The sequence below is a fragment of the Mixophyes fleayi genome, chromosome 2, assembly GCF_038048845.1.
Source record: "Mixophyes fleayi isolate aMixFle1 chromosome 2, aMixFle1.hap1, whole genome shotgun sequence".
NCBI classification, from domain to species: Eukaryota; Metazoa; Chordata; class Amphibia; order Anura; family Limnodynastidae; genus Mixophyes; species Mixophyes fleayi.
In genome coordinates, this window is record NC_134403.1 from 373,818,552 (window position 1) to 373,841,642 (window position 23,091).

A 23,091-nucleotide genomic window follows, 5' to 3' on the forward strand; every position below is an offset into this window, starting at 1 on the left:
CTGTGGAAGGAAAGTGGAGTGCCCAGAGGAAATCCACACAAACATGGGCGCAACATACAAACTAATCACAGATTGGGCCCTGGTTGGATTCAAACCCATGGCCCCAGGGCTGTGAGGCCAAGAGTATATGGATGGAGGTCTCTCTCCTGCGATTGCTAGCATTACGTTATAGCAGCTGTGATGGAGAGGAGGAAGAGCTGTCACCTTACAGGGGTTGGAGAGGAGATTCAAGGTTGGCACCTAATTCTGTCATTTCTGCCTCCAGCTCATGTTCCTCCGTGCTGAGCAGTGACTGGTATAAAGTAACAGCGGGGGACTCCAACTAATGTACAACAATGGGGGCAGGTGTGCAGGAGTGTACTTGGCACAGAGGTAGAGGTAGTCCCAAGGTAGTTTAGTTTAGCCACAAAATGCTGGAGCATGGCACAACACCTGGTATCACATCTTATTTTATATGTAACCGCTAACACACACTGGGCTAGATTTACTAAGCTGCGGGTTTGAAAAAGTGGGGATGTTGCCTATAGCAACCAATCAGATTCTAGATGTCATTTTGTAGAATGTACTAAATAAATGAAAGCTAGAATCTGATTGGTTGCTATAGGCAACATCCCCACTTTTTCAAACGCGCAGCTTAGTAAATCTAGCCCACTGTCTCCAATTAATACACGATACTACTTGGCTATCTGAATTACACTGTGGTACCTACATAGCTCCTCTCTGTCAAAGGTTTGGCCGCTTCCACCAAACAGTCCCTTCAGGAAGCCTCTGTTCTGTGCTTCTGGAGTCTCCACCAGCGAGAAGAGGTCTCCGAGCATGTCCTGAGGGAGAGGAGTCATCCTCAGTTATTCGCTGGCTTCTGTATGTACAACGGCTTCATAAAAATATTTATTTAAGTATTGAGCAAGTCTCCTTATGTGAATTAGTAAGGCTGCAGTGCTGTATTATTAACAACAGGGTATATGCAGGTAGGCGTGGAGTTCTCCAGCCTCAGACAGACCCCTACCACTTTAATACATAGCATGTGACCCCCTGTATTAATATATAAACTGAATCATGTCCTAGGAGTACGATGTAATAATCTGGAATCAACCAGTATTGTACAGAAAATACCCTAAGTTTCCATAACATTTCCATATTTCTGTACTTACAATAGTGTCATAAAATAACTACAATGTGTCAAAATAAGCATTTTGCAATGTAATATTATTTGATGAATGAAGTATCATTACGGTCATTTACGAAGTGATTTTGTACTACGTTGCTGTGACTGTTTCAGTGGAATAATGAAATTATCACAGTTATTGTTATCTGTTAGGGGGATATCATACATTTGTACTAAGCAAATCTAACATTAACTCCATCTATTACTACGTGAATGAACGCAGTGCAGTTACTGTGTAACAATGACAATGACACGTTCTCTTACCTGCAGACTGTCACACATCTCTTGGCTGTATGTGATTCTTTGGATCTCACTGGGAGAGCACAAGTACAAAGCTTGTCCTCCGTTGGTGAAGCAGAATGTCCTTGCTATTCTCATGTCCGTTAATGGCAAGTAATTGACATCTAGCAATGGACGGAGGCTGGGGAGGCTAGAACAACGAAATCCCTGTTATATTAAACAGTTGCTATTATTAAATAGTTCATTTTACATCATGTAAGGGGAAATGCATGCAGCAATGCCATCCATATAAAATTAAGGTATTCCATCATCTGGCCACAGTTTATTGCTACATAGTTCTAGCAAATTCTCACATACTCTTCAAAATTCTAAATAAAAGGTGAAGACTTGTTGTGAGTTTTGCTGGTTCATATACTCATTGTCACTTGTAAGGAAATATATTAATTGACAAAGTGTTCACAAATTGTTTTTTTTCTGTTGTGTAAAATAATAGAAAATATTAATTGTGTAATTTATTTAATTATACAATATGCACAATTTAGATATCTCTCATGATCAACAGATACCCAGTTTCTCTGCTACAGCAGTCTGTGGCTAAATGTTCCAATGCTGCTTCCAAACTACTCTCTCTAACCTCCTCACTTGACCTCTCCCAGTGGATTGAATCTGCTACTCATCAGGATGGCCACTGTCTTGATCTTGTTTTCTCTAGACTATGCTCAGTTTCTAATTTCCTTAACATTCCTTTCCCCCTCTCGGATCATCACCTTATTAGCTATGCGCTCACCCCCAGTTCTTTACCCTCCCTATTGTCAAACTCTTCCAAGCGTCCTCGTATCCGCAGGAATATCAATGCTATTGATTTTCAACAGTTTTCCACCTCTCTCCAACACCTTCTCTCCCCAATTTCAACATTCTCCTCCCCTGATCGGGCAGTACCCCATTTTCATCAAACCCTAGCAACTGCCCTAGATCAGGTGGCTCCAGTGACAATACACACTTCGCGTAGAATTCGTTGCCAACCGTGGCACACTACAGTAACACGAACTCTACAAAAACGTTCTCGTAAAGCAGAACGTCATTGGCGTAAATCTTGTGCCTCTAATGATTTCATCACATATACTGATATCTACCACTCCTATAGAAATGCTCTGGACACTGCTAAACAAGCATACTACCAATCTCTCATCTATGCTCAGGCTTCTATCCCCAAACGGCTCTTTAACACATTTAACTCTCTTTTGAATCCTCCTGTCCCAAATCCTCCAACTAACATCAGTGCACAGGATCTTGCTTCCTATTTCAAGGACAAAATTGATAAGATCAGGCTTGAAATTGTATCTCCCTTGTGTCACGAGCCGCGGCGGTACTCACAGCCGCCGCGGCTCGCTTCCTGTCGGTCCCAACGTCCCGGCCGTCACCATGACGACCGGGACGTCATTTCCTTCCAACTCCCGACCGTTGCCAAGGCAACGGTCGGACGCTTCCTCAGCGCCGTGTCCTGGCAGCCAGGCGCGCATGCGCTCTAGGGACAATCAGGCAGATTTACCCTGTGGCTGAATTAGCAGGCATTAGCCTGCAGGTGTGGATTTCAGGGCTAAGCCCTGATTGGTCTTGCTAGGTGCTGGCAATTAGCCTACAAGTGTGGCCTTGTCTAGGGGCAGGTTCTGATTGGTTGTGGGTTGTATTTAAGGCAATGAGGTCTGCTGCCTCATTGCCGGTTATAGCTTCTGTGCTCCAGTCTGCTGACCTGCTTGTTCCAGTTCCTGTTTCCTGTATCTACGTTTTGACTTCCCGTGTATGACCCTTGGCTTCGTATTTGACTTCGCTTGTGTTTCCTGTGACCCTGATCCTTGGCGCGTTTACTCGTTCTGCTACTTTGCCTGTGACCTCTGACCTCAGCTTGTTCATTGTTACTGTTACCTGCTGCCGACCTTTGACCTCTGCGTGGACCTGACTCTTCTTGCCTGGGTTCTCCCCAGCCGGTACACACTTCACGACCCTCTGTCAGTCTGCAGCCCATTCTGTCCCCACCATCAGGGGCTCCAGTGAACACCTGACTGGCAGAGTAGACTCCGGGTTGTGTTGTGCCGGCTGGAGGGGTTCCTAACACCTTGACAAGCAATCTGCTCAATTCCTTTGTAGCACCCTCTGACACTCTCTTCATTTGATCCCACAAATGAAGAGGAAGTTTCTACTCTCTTCTCATCTTCCTACTCTACCTCCTGTCCTCTTGATCCCATTCCCTCACAAATTGGTATGTCCCTGTCTCCTGTGCTCATTCCCCCTCTAACTAAAATCTGTAATCTATCTCTTTCTACTGGTATTTTTCCATCTATATTCAAATATGCAGTGATTATTTCCATTTTAAAAAAAACAGAATTCTGACCCTAACTCTCTCATAAATTACCGCCCCATCTCCCAGCTCCCATACCCCTCCAAGCTTCTCGAGAGAATTGCCTACACACGCCTCACACACACTGATCCTCTTCAGTCAGGCTTTCGCTCTCAACACTCCACAGAGACTGCGCTGACCAAGGTTGTCAATGATTTGATCACAGCAAAAAATAATAACCAATACTCTCTTCTAATTCTCCTGGATCTCTCTGCTGCATTTGACACTGTTGACCACTCTCTCCTCATACAAACGCTACAATCCCTAGGTCTTGAAGGCACTGTCCTATCCTGGTTCTCATCCTACCTATCTAATCGCTCTTTCAGTGTTAATTTCTCTGGATCCACCTCTGCTCCGCTTCCTTTATCAGTTGGAGTTCCACAAGGCTCAGTCCTAGGTCCTCTGCTATTCTCTATCTACACCACTTCTCTTGGAAAACTAATAAGCTCCTTTGGATTTCAGTATCATCTCTATGCGGATGATACACAAATTTATCTATCCTCTCCTGATCTTTCACCATCTGTGTTGTCTCACGTTACTGACTGTCTTTCTGCCATTTCATCTTGGATGTCTTCTCGCCAACTCAAACTCAATCTTTAAAAAACTGAATTAATAATATTCCCACCCAAAAACAGAAGCTTCCTGCCTGACATTTCTATTTCTGTCGATAACATGACCATAAATCCCACCCCGCAAGCTCGCTGCCTAGGTGTAATCCTTGTTTCACAACTGTTGTTTATTCCCCACATCAACTCTATATCTAAATCATGTTATATACACCTAAAGAACATTTCCAGAATACGCACATATCTGACACAAGACACCGCAAAAACATTAATTCATGCACTCATCATCTCCCGCATCGACTATTGCAATTCCCTCCTTACTGGTCTTTCCAAAGTCAGACTTGAACCCCTACAATCTATTTTGCACGCAGCGGCTAGACTGATTTTCCTTACAAACCGTTATTCCTCTGCTGAGCCACTCTGTCAGTCTCTAAATTGGCTGCCTGTATTTCAACGAATCCAATATAAAATTCTTCTACTAACATACAAGGCCATCAACAAAATTGCACCGACATACATTTCCTCACTTGTCTCGAAATATTTCCCTACTCGACACCTCCGTTCTACACAAGATCTACGTCTCTCCTCCACTCTCATCACATCCTCCCATTCTCGGTTACAGGATTTTTTCCGGGCTGCACCTACTTTGTGGAATTCCCTCCCAAGCACAGTAAGACTTTCCTCTAGTCTTCAAACCTTCAAGCGTTCACTGAAAACCCACCTCTTCAGACAAGGTTATGATATTCCTCAACCATCATCTTAATTTCCCTAGATTACCCTATTACCATCCTCTACACTGCTAACGCAAGACAACAACCTTCTGACCAACATTGCAACACACATAGCGCACTCAGTACTTTTACCTTTGCAGTCTGGCTGGTCCATTGTGAAATATGATGTAGCACATGCCCTTGTGTTTCTAACTCCCATTGTCCTATAGATTGTAAGCTTTCGAGCAGGGTTCTCTTACCTCTCTGTCTGTATGTATTACCCAGTATTGTCTTATTAATGTTTGTTCCGAATTGTAAAGCGCTACGGAATTTGCTGGCGCTATATAAATAAATGTTGATGATGATGATGATGATGAAATGTCTAAGCAAAATTATGTCATCTGGTACATTGTACCACCTACAGGCTGTTAGATGTTATTGCACCACACTACAATTGAACTTGAACTACCAGGATTATTGTATAAAGTCATGGCCAAAAGTTTTGAGAATGACACAAGTATTGGTTTTCACAAGGTTTGCTGCTTTAGTGTTTTTAGACCTTTTTGTCAGATGTTGCTATGGTATACTGAAGTAAAATTGCAAGCATTTTGACACTTGTCAAAGGCCTTTATTGACAATCACATTAAGTTTATGCAAAGAGTCAATATTTGCAGTGTTGTCCCATCTTTTTGAAGACCTCTGCAATTCGCCCTGGCATGCTGTCAATCAACTTCTGGGCCACATACTGACTGATGGCCGCCCATTCTTGTCTAATCAATGCTTGGAGTTTATCAGAGTTTTTGTTTGTCCACCCGCCTCTTGAGGATTGACCACAAATTCTCAATGGGATTAAGGTCTGGGGAGTTTTCTGGCCATGGACCCAAAATTTCAATGTTTTTATCCCCGAGCCACTAAATTATCACTTTTGCCTTATGGTAAGGTGCTCCATCATGCTGGAAAAGGCATTGTACATCGCCAAACTGTTCTTGGATGGTTGGGAGAAGTTGCTCTTGGAGGATGTTTTGGTACCATTCTTTATTCATGGCTGTGTTCTTAGGCAAAATTGTGAGTGAGCCCATTCCCTTGGCTGAGAAGCCACCCCACACATGAATGGTCTCAGGATGCTTTACTGTTGGCATGACACAGGGCTGATGGTAACGCTCACCTTTCCTTCTTCAGACAAGTGTTTTTCCAGATGTCCCAAACAATCTAAAAGGGGATTCATCAGAGAAAATGACTTTACCCCAGTCCTCAGCAGTCCAGTACCTTTTGCAGAATATCAGTCTGTCCCTGATGCTTTCCCTGGAGAGAAGTGGCATCTTTGATGGCCTTCTTGACACCAGGCCATCCTCCAAAAGTCTTTGCCTCACAGTGCGTGCAGATGCACTCACACCTGCCTGCTGCCGTTCCTGAACAAGCTCTGCACTGGTGGTGCCTGATCCTGCAGCTGAATCAACTTCAGGATAAAGTCCTGGCGCTTGCTGGACATTTTTGGGCGCCCTGAAGCCTTCTTCACAACTATTGAACCTCTCTCCTTGAAGTTCTTGATGAACCTATAAATGGTTGATTTAGGTGCACTCTTACTAGCAGTAATATCCTTGCCTGTGAAGCCCTTTTTGTGCAAAGCAATTATGACTGCATGTGATTCCTTGCAGATAACCATGGTTAACAGAGGAAGAACAAAGATTTCAAGTACTACCCTTCTTTTAAAGCTTCCAGTCTATTATTCTAACTCAATCACTGATCTGATGTCAGCTGGTCCTTTTGTGGCAGGGCTGAAATGCAGTGAAAATGTTGATTTTGAGATAAAGTTCATTGTCATGGCAAAGAGGGACTTTGAAGTTAATAACAATTCATCTGATCACTCTTCATGACATTCTGGAGTATATGCAAATTGCCATCATAAAAAGCGAGGCAGCAGACTTTGTGAAAAATAATATTTGTGTCATTCTCAAAACGTTTGGCCAGGACTGTATATGTTTTTTAATACTTTCAGAATCAGTAAGCGGTGTAACTCTCCAATGAATAAACGCTAAAACATTAAAGAATTAAGGTGTAAAAATCACAATTCATTCCAGATATGGTTTGTTCTATTCTCTCCCTTGCTGCAAACAATACTAAATCTGAAGCTCATTCTCCAGGTTCAAAACCATAGTTACCTTTGTTAGACAAGCACTAAACCTAAAACATAAGATGGTTTGGATGAAATAGCTACTAAGGTTTACAATTATGTATGTAGCAGTCTCAGGGGCTGATCACTAATATTGATGTGGGGTGGCTGGGGAGGAATATTGTCATATTGAAAGACACTTTCTTCAGCCTCCTAATGGTACAAATGCAATATTACACCAAACGCGCAAGTTTTATGTTTAACTCTAAATCAGGCCAACAATGTCACACATCTAAAAATTCTGCTAAGGTAATTATTAGCTATTTTACATGAGGAAACGTATTATACATTGAGCACATGTACAAAGGAACAGGAGATGGTGGCATCCTTTACCTTATAGTCATGATATGCCCATTGGCACAGAAGCACGCCAGCAGGACCGTGTTGCACATGTTGACCACTTCTGCCTTCAGGAGGAAAGAGGTCTCGGTAATGTTGTGGACATACAGACATGTCTGGGATGGGAGAGAGAAAACTTTGGCTTGCTTTTCTGAGCAGACAACAGCAAACTGGTGGTCACTTATATCTTGGGATGAGGATGGAGAGAATGTGACAAGTTTCCTTTTCCTCGTGTTCTCATTGTCTTCTGTGCTGTTCAGGTCCCTCCAGACTTCATACGAGGGATGTATTAAAGAGCCCATACAGTCCAGGCAGGAGATTGTGAGCACTGCCCCCTTCAGTGTGAGCATGGTACCTGCAGATAGAGGCAGAGATAAAGCACAATGGAGGCCTTTTACGCAGCGTAAATACAACGTTTGATCCACTGTGCACCTAAAATTGCAGAAATGTGCCTGGATGGAGATTTTTCATTTTGCTTATGTTAATAAAATGATGACCCAGGGCTTTAGGGAGTTGTTTATTCAATAAAGTCTATTTGAAAATGATGTACAAGTGTTTATGTTACACTCTATATTTTGGTATAAATTACAGGGGTATTAGAGTCCATGCTTCCCTCCTGTTCCTCCTCTTTTCATCTGATTATCAGCTACACTGTGCACCTCCTCCTTGGGCTCTCTGCTCCATGACTCCACTACAACAATGTCTTCTATCAGTGGCTATGATCCCATGGTCAGCACGGTGGCTTAGTGGTTAGCACTTCTGCCTCACAGTACTGGGGTCATGAGTTCGATTCCTGACCATGGCCTGTGTGGAGTTTGTATGTTCTCCCCGTGTTTGCGTGGGTTTCCTCCACGTGCTCTGGTTTCATCCCACACTCCAAAAACATACTGGTAGGTTAATTGGCCGTTATTAAATTGCCCTTAGTCTCTCTCGATCTGTGTGTGTGTGTATGTTAGCGGATTTAGATTGTAAGCTCCAGGGGGCAGGGACTGATGAGAATGAGTTCTCATCAGCGTTGCGGAATTAGTGGCGCTATATAAATAAATAGATGATGACAATGTGGGCTCTGATCCCACGCTCATTGGCACAGGTTTAGCTTGCGCTGAATATACCCCATTGTCCATTTAGGCCAGTGATGGGCAATCTTTTTCAGGAGCGGGTCAAATAAAAAAGAAAAACTTTAGGAGGGCCAATATAATTTATTAAAAAACTCAAATATCGAAATATATACTACAAATTTTTATAAATCTAATGTGATGAATAAAGCTGTGACTGCATTTCTATAAGTTCCTCGTATCTATTTTTTTTATTTAAATATAAAAACAAATAATTATATTTTAATAATTGTATGCATATTTTAACGAAATTTTTTAAAAAATTGGCGGGCCGGATAGAACCTCTAAGTGGGCCGGATCTGGCCCGCGGGCCGTAGTTTGCCCATCACTGATTTAGGCTATTATTAGGTGAGTTGGCAGTTGTATTATTATTTGCTTACTGTATTATCCTGCAATACCTTGTACTGTGTTCTTGTTTGCCCTCTGTTCAGCGGCAGAACATTTCTGGCGCCCCCTATAATAATAGGACCACTGGGTTTCAGAGTGGACACCCTAGGGGTCCCGATCTTGTTAAGTTCCCTGGCCTGTACAGCATAGGCGGATTGGAAAGAGCCTTAGTGCTTTTCAGTGCAGATCTGGTAGCTTCTAGGAGGGGCACACTGATTTTTAACTTCCCTTCTACAGCAGGTGGACCCCAGACTCATTGTCTACCTGTCTAATGCTAGGGGGTTAAGTGAAGGGGGGGGGGCTTGCTGTGGCTTTTATTATTTATTACAGTGCACTGTACATGTTTTATTAACCGTGTCCATTAAAAATGTCAGCCTTCAGTGGAAAGGCACAATATTTAGGTGTACTCCGGGCAATGTAGTAAGAAACTTCACACACAAAAGTGACATGTAATAAATAGAGCCCAGAGTGGGTAGATATAGCCTACCTTCAGGAAACACCCCATACTGGCTTGCAACGCTAAAAGGGAAACAATTTCATCAAACTTCTATGCCACAGCTGACTGCAGAGGAGTAGTGATCTTAGTCCCCTTCTTCCATCAGAGCTCTCCAGCAGACTGCAGACTAGAGGAGAAGTGATCTTAGTCCCCTTCTTCCATCAGAGCACTCCAACTGACTGCAGACTAGAGGAGTAGTGATCTTAGTCCCCTTCTTCCATCAGAGCTCTCCAGCAGACTGCAGACTAGAGGAGTAGTGATCCTAGTCCCCTTCTTCCATTAGAGCACTCCAGCAGACTGCAGAGTACAGGAGTAGTGATCTTAGTCCCCTTCTTCCATCAGAGCACTCCAACTGACTGCAGACTAGAGGAGTAGTGATCTTAGTCCCCTTCTTCCATCAGAGCTCTCCAGCAGACTGCAGACTAAAGGAGTAGTGATCCTAGTCCCCTTCTTCCATCAGAGCACTCCAGCAGACTGCAGACTAGAGGAGAAGTGATCTTAGTCCCCTTCTTCCATCAGAGCACTCCAACTGACTGCAGACTAGAGGAGTAGTGATCTTAGTCCCCTTCTTCCATCAGAGCTCTCCAGCAGACTGCAGACTAAAGGAGTAGTGATCCTAGTCCCCTTCTTCCATCAGAGCACTCCAGCAGACTGCAGAGTACAGGAGTAGTGATCTTAGTCCCCTTCTTCCATCAGAGCACTCCACCTGACTGCAGAAGAGAGAAGAAGTGATCTTAGTCCCCTTCTTCCATCAGAGCACTCCAACTGACTGCAGAAGAGAGGAGTAATGATCTTAGTCCCCTTCTTCCATCAGAGCACTCCAACTGACTGCAGACTAGAGGAGTAGTGATCTTAGTCCCCTTCTTCCATCAGAGCACTCCAGCAGACTGCAGACTAGAGGAGTAGTCATCTTAGTCCCCTTCGTCCATCAGAGCACTCCAACTGACTGCAGACTAGAGGAGTAGTGATCTTAATCCTCTCCTTCCATCAGAGCACTCCAGCAGGCTGCAGACTAGAGGATTAGTGATCTTAGTCCCCTTCTTCCATCAGAGCACTCCAGCAGACTGCAGACTAGAGGAAAAGTGATCTTAGTCCCCTTCTTCCATCAGAGCACTCCAACTGACTGCAGACTAGAGGAGTAGTGATCTTAGTCCCCTTCTTCCATCAGAGCACTCCAACTGACTGCAGACTAGAGGAGTAGTGATCTTAGTCCCCTTCTTCCATCAGAACACTCCAGCATACTGCAGGCAGGAATCTTGTAGTAGCTGACACCTTTACATTCTGATTTGGTTACACAACTTTGCCTGTATGCTCCCAATCAGACACAATTCCCCTTTCTTAGTAAATTTAGCAAATATCTCAAAAAAGCTGGTAACCCTTCTAAAATTGTACAATTTATGTGACACCTGGTGCGTAATGAACTCCTCAGCTAAAGATTATTCACACTCCTCTTTTCCACATCAAACATATTCCTGTATAGATATGCTCTTCATCGACTCAACACTAACACAAGAAGTAGCAACAGTGGGCACCACCTCACTTTCATGGTCCAATGATTCAGAGGTGTATTTCCTCTTAGACCAGCATCATTACCCCACACCCTTTTCGGTGGTGTGGGAAGCCCATAAGGCCACCATCTACGGTACCCTTACCAGCCTAGCTTCCAACCTCAAGCAAAAAGATGCTCTGCAGTTATCCTCCCTTGGCAAGCAATTAGAAACGTTGCTGCCTATATATTATATCCCCCCCATACTTCTTTCTGAAATACTTAAGACAAAAGGCCAACTAAACCCCCTACTATCAATATAATAATCTTCAAAAGCTTCAACACTGTGTAACAAAGGGAGGCATTTTTCTGACAAGAGGCAGAGAAAGTATACAAACAGAATAAAACATTGGCATAGTTATGCACCTAGGTGGAGATTAAACCAGGTAAAAACGTTTGTGTAGTTTAAAGTTTGTTAACTTACATGATTTCCTCTCAGCAAACAGACAGGGTGTGGCTGTGCAAACAGAGCCACTGATGGGTGTTTTATTTTAAAGAGAAGGTGGGTGTGTCACCTGTCCATCAAACTAAGGCTGTGGGAGGAGTAACATGTATAAAAGCTTGTTTGTGCCATTTGTTCAGGAAGATCAACGCTGGGGAAGCTGGCTGATCTTGAGAGAGCTGAGCTATGTTTAGCTAGCGTTTAGGGTCTCCAAGAAATGCTGTGAAATCTGTACAGTGTCAAGACATTTACCATTCTGACAATAACACTACATAAAAAGGAAGAAGTTGTTCGCGTGTGCTTCTGCAGTAGCGGGCTTTTTCCACAAGTGGTGTCAGGAGTGGGATGCTCCGGGAAGCAAGTTTCCGCTACCCAACCCGTGCAGACGTCAACATGGAGGAAGTACTGAGAACCCTCGTGAATGTGGCCACTGCGCAGCAAGAACAGCAAGCTCAGATGCTACAAGTTGCCGAGGCACAGGTGGAAAACACAAGGCTCTTAAGAGAAGAGTTAAGCCAGTTGAGGCATGACAGAAATGAACCACTTGGTCCTGTTCTCCAGAAAATGTCGCCAGGTGATGACATAGAAGCATATCTGGTGTCCTTTGAGAGACTTGCAAAAAGGGCAAAATGGCCTCCTAAAGACTGGGCTGAGAGGCTGGCGCCATATCTGACTGGTGAAGCTCAGCGAGCTTATATGGATCTAGATGAGGAACGGGCCTCTGACTATCTGTGCCTTAAGTCTGAGATATTGGCTCGCATTGGAGTTTCCGGGCCAGGCCGAGCCCAGCGCTATCACCAAGTGGCTGAGCTTTCTAAAATTTTGAAGAAATGGCTGCAGCCTGAGGAGATTTCGCCTTCTCGGATTATTGAAGTTCTGGCAATAGATCACTGCATCCGGGGGCTGCAAAGGTGGGTTCTGCAATCAGACCCACAAACTTATGAAGAGCTTGCCACCGTGGTAGAAAGGTTTTGTGCGCTACAGCAAATGACTAAAGAACCTGCATTTGTGCCAAAGCCGCTGCCACGCCAAAAGCCAGGTTTGGCAATCCTTGCTACAGGGCCCAAAGGCAAAACTGCTACGGACAGAGGGCCAGGTGCAAAGCTGTCTAATCTGAAATGTTTTGAATGTGGTGAGCCAGGCCACTTTAAGGCAGAGTGTCCTAAACTACCAAAACCCATGGACTGTTCCGTGGCACATATTGGGCCTGCTTTTCCAAGCTGTTTTACCATGAGTCCCACATCAGGAAGTCCTTGTTTGTTCCGGGTGACTGTGCTAATCAACCAAAACCTTATTCTGGCCTTGGTTGACTCGGGGAGTGAACTCTCATTGGTTTCCAGCTCTGCCTTACCCGAAACCATATTTTCTCGGTTGCCCAAGGTGAAGGTTCTTTGCGTACATGGCACGACAGAGGAGTATGAACGAACAATACTACCAGTCACATTCAAAGACAAAACTGTTATGGTGGTAGCTGCCATAGCACCTAAACTCCCATATCCACTCATTTTGGGGCGAGACTTCCCATTGTTTAATGAAGTCCTCGGTGAGCGGATCCGGCCGGACATGCCGGCAATTGATGCAACGGTCGGAAGCCCGGTCTTCAAGGAACCGCCTAAGAATCCACAACATCTGGGCATCGATCTTTGGGAACCGCCAAACCGGAATGCCATCCTGGGAGTCACAGCAGGAGTTCCACAAAAGCATCCACCTGCGGGGAAACATGGACAGTCCAAACTAGCATTGGTTGGTGATGTCGCAAATGAGCCCACCCCGCCTGTCAGTGAGGATACGGACTGGTCCGCAATACCAATTTTGTTTCATTTGCAGGACTTTGCTTGAGACCAACTTAATGATGCCACTTTGGAACATGCCTTCAAAAGTGTGACTGAGGTAAATGCCGCCCAGCCTGCAGAAGGTATACCATATTTTATTGTTAAAAATAATTTCCTGTATAGAGTTGCTACTGTATAGGGGGATAAAGTAGAACAATTAATGGTTCCTCAGGTCCATGTAACTCTAGTGTTAAAAGCAGCACATACACATGTCTGTGGGGGACACCTAGGGGAGGATAAAACACGGGAACGAGTTCTGCTTAGGTTTTACTGGCCCGGTGTACACATGGCAGTGAAAAAGTATTGCCGGTACTGTCCCATTTGTCAGAGAACCTGTCCCAAACCCATGTACAGGGCACCTCTCATTCCAATTCCAATAGTACAAGTTCCCTTTGAATGGATAGCTATGGACCTTGTGGGGCCACTGGAAAAATCCGCACATGGGCACCAATATATACTAGTGGTGCTTGACTATGCAACCAGGTATCCAGAGGCAGTTACCCTACGAAACATAAAGTCCAGCACCATAGCTAAGGAACTTGTATTGATGTTTACACGCTTGGGAATACCCAAAGAAATTCTCACAGATCAGGGTACTCCATTCATGTCTAAACTGATGAAGGACATGTGCCAGTTGCTAGGGGTTACGGCACTTCACACCTCTGTATACCATCCACAAACAGATGGCTTGGTGGATCGCTTTAACCGCACATTAAAGCACATGCTCAGGAAAGCAGTGGCTCAAGAAAAAAAAGATTGGGACACTCTTATTCCCTATTTGATGTTTGCCATCCGTGAGGTACCTCAAGCTTCAACAGGGTTTAGTCCCTTTGAGTTATTGTTTGGGAGACAGCATAAGGGTATCTTGGATATGTTAAAAGAAGGGTGGGAGCAGCAAGGTCCCAGGGAGCCAAATCTGGTACAATTTGTGTCACAAATGTATGAGAGGCTAGGAAAGATACGGCCCATTGTGCAGCAACATGTAAATGAGGCTCAGGAACGACAGAGAAAAAGTTATGATAAAAGTGCTGTTGTTCGATCTTTCAAGCCTGGGGACAAGGTCCTAGTCCTGGTTCTTAACCAGGAAAGCAAACTTTTCGCCCATTGGCAGGGTCCATATGAAGTTATAGAGGCTGTCGGTCCTGTCAATTACAGAGTCCGCCAGTTAGGTAGTAGAAGGGTGGAGCAATGAGGAAACCTCTTCTCAGGTAGTGAGTACTGCCATTGAAAAGTCTGAAGTGCCCATAGAGCCAGCTTTGTCAATTCAGCAGAGACAACAGACTGAAGAAATGATTCGACCGAACAGGGATGTCTTCTCTTCCATTCCTGGGCGCACTACCTTAATCGAACACGACATTGTCACTGCGCCAGGAGTCATTGTAAAGCAGAAGCCGTATCGTATTCCAGAAGCCAGACGGGTGGACGTGAGGAAGGAGGTCGAGAAGATGCTCCAGTTAGATGTGATTGAAGAGTGCACTAGTGAGTGGAATAGTCCCATTGTGCTTGTCCCGAAACCCAACGGGACAATTAGGTTCTGCAATGGCTTTAGGCGCCTAAACAGAATGTCGCAGTTTAATGCCTATCCAATGCCACGTGTGGATGAACTAGTGGAAAATCTTGCTGGTAGCAATTATTTAACAACCCTTGATCTAACAAAGGGTTATTGGCAAGTTCCCCTGACTTCCACGGCCAAGCCAAAGACTGCATTTTCCACCCCTGATGGTCTCTATCAATATAAAGTCCTACCCTTTGGGTTGCATGGGGCACCTGCCACCTTCCAAAGGGCCATGAATAAATTGCTACGACCTCACGCAGCTTATGCAGCCGCTTACCTGGACGATATAGTGATTTATACCCCAGACTGGGGATCACATTTAGCCAAAGTTGAGGCGGTCTTAGCTTCATTAAGGTCAGCAGGATTAACAGCCAACCCAGAAAAATGTGCCATAGCTATGAGAGAAGCCAAATATTTGGGGTACATTGTTGGTCGAGGACATGTAAAACCCCAGCTAGACAAAATGGAGGCAGTCAAAAATTGGGCAAGACCAGAAAAAAAGTTGCAATTAAGAACCTTTTTAGGCTTAGTCGGTTACTACAGGCGGTTTGTAAGCCACTTCACCACTAGAGCTGCTCCACTTACGGACATGTTAAAAAAAACTTGTCCAGACAGATTAACCTGGTCTGACTCTGCAGAAACCGCCTGGTCTGATCTTCGGTTAGCTCTTTGTTCCTCTCCAGTTCTACAAGCACCAGATTTTACCCGGAGGTTCTTCCTCCAAACTGATGCTTCTGGTGTTGGCTTAGGTGCAGTCTTGTCACAGGAAAAGAATGGAGTAGAAAACCCTGTCCTGTACCTAGGTCGGAAGTTGCTTCCAAGGGAACAAAAATATGCCACTGCGGAGAAAGAATATCTCGCCATTAAATGGGCTACAGAAGCTCTGCGCTATTATCTCCTAGGCAGAGAGTTCACCTTAATAACACACCATGCACCATTAAGATGGATGCAGAACAACCGGGAGGTAAATGCCAAGGTAACCCGCTGGTTCTTGGCACTGCAACCTTTCAAGTTCTCAGTAGAACATAGACCTGGGATTCTGCACAAGAATGCAGATGCATTGTCATGAAAATATGCGCTCCTCGCAAAGTCTGCGTCCCCCTACTTGGAGACGCTAGGGGGAGGGATGTGCAACAAAGGGAGGCATTTTTCTGACAAGAGGCAGAGAAAGTATACAAACAGAATAAAACATTGGCATAGTTATGCACCTAGGTGGAGATTAAACAGGTAAAAACGTATGTGTAGTTTAAAGTTTGTTAACTTACATGATTTCCTCTCAGCAAACAGACAGGGTGTGGCTGTGCAAACAGAGCCACTGATGGGTGTTTTCTTTTAAAGAGAAGGCGGGTGTGTCACCTGTCCATCAAGCTAAGGCTGGGGGAGGAGTAACATGTATAAAAGCTTGTTTGTGCCATTTGTTCAGGAAGATCAACGCTGGGGAAGCTGGCTGATCTTGAGAGAGCTGAGCTATGTCTAGCTAGCGTTTAGGGTCTCCAAGAAATGCTGTGAAATCTGTACGTGTCAAGACATTTACCATTCTGACAATAAAACTACATAAAAAGGAAGAAATTGTTCGCGTGTGCTTCTGCAGTAGCGGGTTTTTGCCACAATTGTTTTTATGATAAATTAGGCAAAGCCAATAAACTTTGTCAAAGACGTGTTTTGAATTATACTAAATGTATTAAAACCAAGAAAGGAAACCTTACATTTGCCCATTGTAAGATAGCCAGCAATAGCTCAGCTCAGTTAATGTTCCAACCTTATCGGAGCAGAACATTTCCTCAACTTATGTTGTAAAAACAGATGCTGTAGATCCTTTCATACATTTCTGGTCGGACTGTGCTAAACTAAAAGGCTTTTGTCTCATAATCAAAATGTTATATTATCTGTTATGCAAGTTAACGTTGTCCCCTTTCTACTAAATATATATTGCCCCATTTACCGATACCTAACTGACAAAAAAATAAACTCATAAAGCACATCCTCCTGGTCCCTAGCTGTCAGCTGTCAGCCAACTACAAACCTCCTTCTCCAGCAGCCCACCAATAAGTCCTAAATAGAATCTGGCATTCCTATTGTATGGAACATATTCAGCTTGAAATGGGCACCAGTCTTTACCAATAAGCGATATATGCAACCCATACCTTGTTAAAGCTTATTGTAGTGTCTAGATATGTTTCTATTGTTTTGTAAATATTCAAAAAGCTATAAAAATAAACCTGGTTAAAAAAATAACCTGTATATAAAGGAAAGCAAGCCACCATGCAAAATAGATTCTCCTGTGCATCACCAGCAGCACTCAGTGATGTGCAAGTTCTTTTAAGAGCTACTATTGAGCAATAAACACTACTGTTCATAAAGATCCTGCATAACACCTATTAATAGTTGTAATCTTGTGACCTACACATTAGATTAAAATCCTCTATTTCATTCCCAGGTTGTCTTGTGTTGAACCCAACACCTTAAGTCGACTATCTGTCTTCTATCCTACAGTCCTGATCCTAAGTAAGTGGTCGGGAGGAACGAGTCACAGTCACCAACAAAGAAGTGCTGCAACAGCTACAAACACCACCTAGAAGTATGTGGTTCCAGGTGTTGGTGAAGGTGCCTGGTGGTGGCAGAAACTTCTCACCTACAACTGGCACACAGTTGACTCTTAGAATTGGTGAGTGTCAGAGTAACACCAGTAGGAGTGGTCAGTGACCACAAGTTACTGAGGGTAAGAGGAACCCCAAAATAAATCTGTAAACCAGTTCCATGCACACAGGGTGGCAGAGTAAGCCCATCCTGTCACAATAGCCTACGGATGTTTCTGTCTGTTGCTCCTGAGTGTGGAAAGGAGGCGTGTCCCTTGATGTGCACTGGGTATACCAATCACTGGTGTTTAATGGTGCACAATCACAATAGGGGCCTGATGCATAGAGTGGATGAAATGATGTGTATATGTAGGTACTTGCACGATTTTTTGCAATTTAAGGCACGCAAGCAGGCGTACATTCACCTCTACACCAGGCCCTGGATGATCTAAATGAACTCCAATATTTTAAGTACGGGACACACATCCACATAAGAGTAAAACAAACACAGCCTGTCCTGATTCACCATAGGTTCCACTCAACTGAAGATGGACCAGGACATGGACACATGGTCCTTCCATATTAATGGGAAGAATGTGATGGTAGACATGGATGACGAGAACTGCAGATATACACAGTAACACAGAGGACAATTTTATGCGTCATTCTCACCCACATCATCATTTTGTGGTGGGTGCCCAGTGTGATAAACCCACTGAAGACACTAACCTCTCCAAAAGGTGCCAATAGACACCACTGAGTGGCACTTACCGCTTGGAGACACCAGCACCGGCTCCGTCTGTCTTTGCTCTTCGCTTAATGGTACGTTCAGTGATATGACCAGAACCATCCCCAGGCTGGTCCCTACCCACAGGCATGGCGAGGGGGACTGGTCATTCTTCCGGGCAAATGACTCCATGAAGTACAAGGCTGTGATGGCCTCTTTGGACTCCTTATCAATGCTGGAGACGCTGGAGCTGCGGGAACGGCTGAAAGAGCTTTCCCGACTTTCTATAAGGAGAATAGAGACAGTAGATCATAACTTAGGAATCCCTACAATACACATCTACATTCTCATCTACATCTCCCTATGACATGTTTTATATAATATATATATATATCTATCTAACATTTGTTCACACAGCAGACACGTCATGTGCTCCCATTCTGGATATGTGTACGGCCTGTAAAATGTAACATGCGTTTGGTATCAGCATTTATGACAGGATAGTGATAAAGCTTGTTAGTAAATAAGACTTACTATTTCTCTCCGCTGTACTGGTAACTAACTTGTAAAACTGTACTGGTTAAATTAACTTGTATTAAATGACAACTGTTTAGACAAAAAAATGCATCACGCTATTTTTTATTTAATTCAACAATGAAAGTATAAATGCACTGCAAGGACTCCTGTCATGTGTGTAACATGTACATCCATATTCACATACAGTATGTTCTGTTACTGCCCATTTATGATATAATAACACTGAAACAAATTAGGGATATGTTATCAAACAGCAACATTCCATGTCATTAGTGTGTTCTGTGTCTTTCCACAAATGAATGCATAAATACAGCATACAAAACAGCCCATTGCTGTAATTACTAATACACTAATATCCACTAAAGATTGGACAGACATTACTACCACAGTGCACAGGACATACAGTGCTACACACTTGTGGTCTTACCTTTCTCTGCCCACGAGTTTGGAGAATAGTGGTATTCATCATTTGAGAATGTACTGACTCCATGTAATTGCTGAAGCATTGCCCGTCTGGAAATGTAACCTACTGCTACAAGAGCCATGTATCGCAAAAGGACAGCAACAATTGAAGCAACAATTATTTGGACAGAGTTGTAAAAACAAAACACTAATTATTTCAATCTTACAATTACAAAATAAATGCGTTTTCTTTTTCCACCCCTAAAAATCAGTATAACTATCCCATCTGTCTATCACTCCAGCTACACCGATTGTTCACCACTGTCAACTATCCTGACTGTCCACCACTCTTAACTACACTGACTGCCCACCACTGTCAACTACAGTCTCAGCTCTCCCAACTTCACTGACTTATTTCTCCCAACTACACTGGTTGACCATCCAGACCGTCAACACTGACTGTTCATCCCTCCCAACTACACCGATTATCCCATGCTTACGAATCACAAGCTCCCCTAACGCTTAATCACAATAAGTTTCTCATCCTTCCCTATTGTCCTGAATGCCCATCCAACCTGTGAATCTCCATGAGCTGTGAAACTATAAGCCCCAGCATACTCTGTCAGCAGGTAACCAGCCATTAGTGGTGCATGCTGGGACCTATAGTTTCACAAAACCTGGAGAGCCACAGGTTGGCCAGACCTGCTCTAATACCTGAAACAGACATATGGTTTGCTGATTTGAACAAGGCACAATTTTCCCACCAACAGGATACAACAGATATAGATGAAAATGTAGGTGTTTATTTACGAACCTGTATATTACACCAGGGCAATATTTACTTGAATTAGAGCAGGGCTATCAAATGAGCCCATGTTATTACTACAAGCTCAACTGTAAAAATATATTAAAATAAGGAACTTAACAATGGAGGTTTACGAAGAGGCGAGGGGCCACCAAAAAATCTTATAGGGACTGAAATGGGGTATTGATATCTTGTTATCACTGGATTTAACTATCTGTGAAGGGGGTTAATACCTGTGTAATACTGTGTTTCGCTCACAATACATTAATATATCATGTGTCTATCCCCTTACAGTACAGCATTTTATAATCCATGCAAAATACCATAGCTACACATTGTCATCGCTGGCACATACATGACATTTATGTCTTAGATTGCAGTTCTGCTGTATTTACTTTTACCCAACATACTATGTCATTACAAGAAATATATGTGAAACGTTGTCACAACTAGGATTGTGCTCTGGGTTATGTAGTACCTATTAATCCTCCTGTGTGCATGATAAGTCTGACTATATGGGGATTTCCATGGTAACATACAGAGAATTAGTATCAGAACAATGCAATAATCTCAAGCTACAAAGCTACAGGAGGAAGAAATCAAAAACATTGTGAAATATTAATGTTAATTTCATTTACAATATTTCCCTGGCTTTTGGGAGCCCCTTATGAAATATGTATTCCCCTAATACTACAAAGTCCCATGAAGGCTACAAGACGTATCTGTATCACTATAGTTCATTATGTATTGGTAGACTTGCTGTAAACTGTTGATGGGAAGAATAGAAGAAACCTGAGTGGTCCCCGAGATCTCAGCAAACTCAGCAAGTCAGATGTTGTAAAACTGTTTTATCCCTAGTCACAGCTCTAGATCGTGTCTTACAATGGTCATTTCATGGCCTCACCCTTCCGGACAGTAAGAAAACTAAATAAAAAAGGTGACAAGCATATGTACAATATAAATAAAATAAATCTTATATATATATATATATATATATATATATATATATATATATATACACATACACACATAGACTCTCATAGTTTATCTGAAAATGGAGATGCTAGTTTGCTGTGTGAATGGTCACACTCGGTACATGGGTATATAGTAACGGTAGTTCGGTAGCTACACTCGGTATATGGGTATATAGTAACGGTAGTTTGGTAGCTACACTCGGTACATGGGTATATAGTAACGGTAGTTCGGTAGCTACACTCGGTATATGGGTATATAGTAACGGTAGTTTGGTAGCTACACTCGGTACATGGGTATATAGTAACAGTAGTTTGGTAGCTACACTCGGTATATGGGGTATATAGTAACGGTAGTTCGGTAGCTGCACTCGGTATATGGGTATATAGTAACGGTAGTTTGGTAGCTACACTCGGTACATGGGTATATAGTAACGGTAGTTCGGTAGCTGCACTCGGTATATGGGGTATATAGTAACGGTAGTTTGGTAGCTACACTCGGTATATGGGGTATATAGCAATGGTAGTTAGGTAGCTGCACTCAGTATATGGGTATATAGTAACGGTAGTTCGGTAGCTGCACTCAGTATATGGGGTATATAGCAACAGTAGTTTGGTAGCTACACTCGGTATATGGGTATATAGTAACGGTAGTTTGGTAGCTACACTCGGTATATGGGGTATATAGTAACGGTAGTTCGGTAGCTGCACTCGGTATATGGGGTATATAGTAACGGTAGTTTGGTAGCTACACTCGGTATATGGGGTATATAGTAACGGTAGTTTGGTAGCTACACTCGGTATATGGGGTATATAGTAACGGTAGTTTGGTAGCTACACTCGGTATATGGGGTATATAGTAACGGTAGTTTGGTAGCTACACTCGGTACATGGGTATACAGTAACAGTAGTTCGGTAGCTGCACTCAGTATATGGGGTATATAGTAACGGTAGTTTGGTAGCTACACTCGGTATATGGGGTATATAGTAACGGTAGTTCGGTAGCTGCACTCGGTATATGGGGTATATAGTAACGGTAGTTTGGTAGCTACACTCGGTATATGGGGTATATAGTAACGGTAGTTTGGTAGCTACACTCGGTATATGGGGTATATAGTAACGGTAGTTTGGTAGCTACACTCGGTACATGGGTATATAGCAACAGTAGTTTGGTAGCTACACTCGTATATGGGGTATATAGTAACGGTAGTTTGGTAGCTACACTCGGTACATGGGTATATACTAACGGTAGTTTGGTAGCTACACTCGGTACATGGGTATACAGTAACAGTAGTTCGGTAGCTACACTCGTATATGGGTATATAGTAACGGTAGTTTGGTAGCTACACTCGGTATATGGGTATATAGTAACGGTAGTTCGGTAGCTGCACTCAGTATATGGGGTATATAGTAACGGTAGTTTGGTAGCTACACTCGGTATATGGGGTATATAGTAACGGTAGTTCGGTAGCTGCACTCGGTATATGGGGTATATAGTAACGGTAGTTTGGTAGCTACACTCGGTATATGGGGTATATAGTAACGGTAGTTCGGTAGCTACACTCGGTACATGGGTATATAGCAACAGTAGTTTGGTAGCTACACTCGTATATGGGTATATAGTAACGGTAGTTCGGTAGCTGCACTCGGTATATGGGGTATATAGTAACGGTAGTTCGGTAGCTGCACTCGGTATATGGGGTATATAGTAACGGTAGTTTGGTAGCTACACTCGGTACATGGGTATATACTAACTGTAGTTTGGTAGCTACACTCGGTATATGGGGTATATAGTAACGGTAGTTTGGTAGCTGCACTCGGTACATGGGTATATACTAACGGTAGTTTGGTAGCTACACTCGGTATATGGGGTATATAGTAACGGTAGTTTGGTAGCTACACTCGGTACATGGGTATATAGTAACAGTAGTTTGGTAGCTACACTCGTATATGGGTATATAGTAACGGTAGTTTGGTAGCTACACTCTGTACATGGGTATATAGTAACGGTAGTTTGGTAGCTACACTCGGTACATGGGTATATAGTAACGGTAGTTCGGTAGCTACACTCGGTACATGGGTATATAGTAACGGTAGTTTGGTAGCTACACTCTG

At 43.4% G+C, this 23,091-nt stretch overlaps 1 protein-coding gene across 8 annotated transcripts in view; it reads right to left on the reverse strand.

Moving 5' to 3' along the window:
* STXBP5L (syntaxin binding protein 5L) overlaps window positions 1–23,091 on the reverse strand; it is a 280,722-nt gene that overhangs the window by 5,317 nt on the left and 252,314 nt on the right. For 4 of the 8 annotated variants that reach the window (XM_075197464.1, XM_075197462.1, XM_075197461.1 and 1 more), the window contains 5 exons: window positions 19,226–19,330; window positions 18,306–18,545; window positions 7,580–7,940; window positions 1,430–1,595; window positions 710–821 (listed from right to left, as the gene is read on the reverse strand). In XM_075197464.1, coding sequence (XP_075053565.1) covers window positions 710–821; window positions 1,430–1,595; window positions 7,580–7,940; window positions 18,306–18,545; window positions 19,226–19,330 — 984 coding nt within the window. The remainder of the gene's footprint in view (window positions 1–709; window positions 822–1,429; window positions 1,596–7,579; window positions 7,941–18,305; window positions 18,546–19,225; window positions 19,331–23,091) is intronic. The other 4 variants (XM_075197467.1, XM_075197466.1, XM_075197465.1 and 1 more) reach the window with 1 other exon arrangement.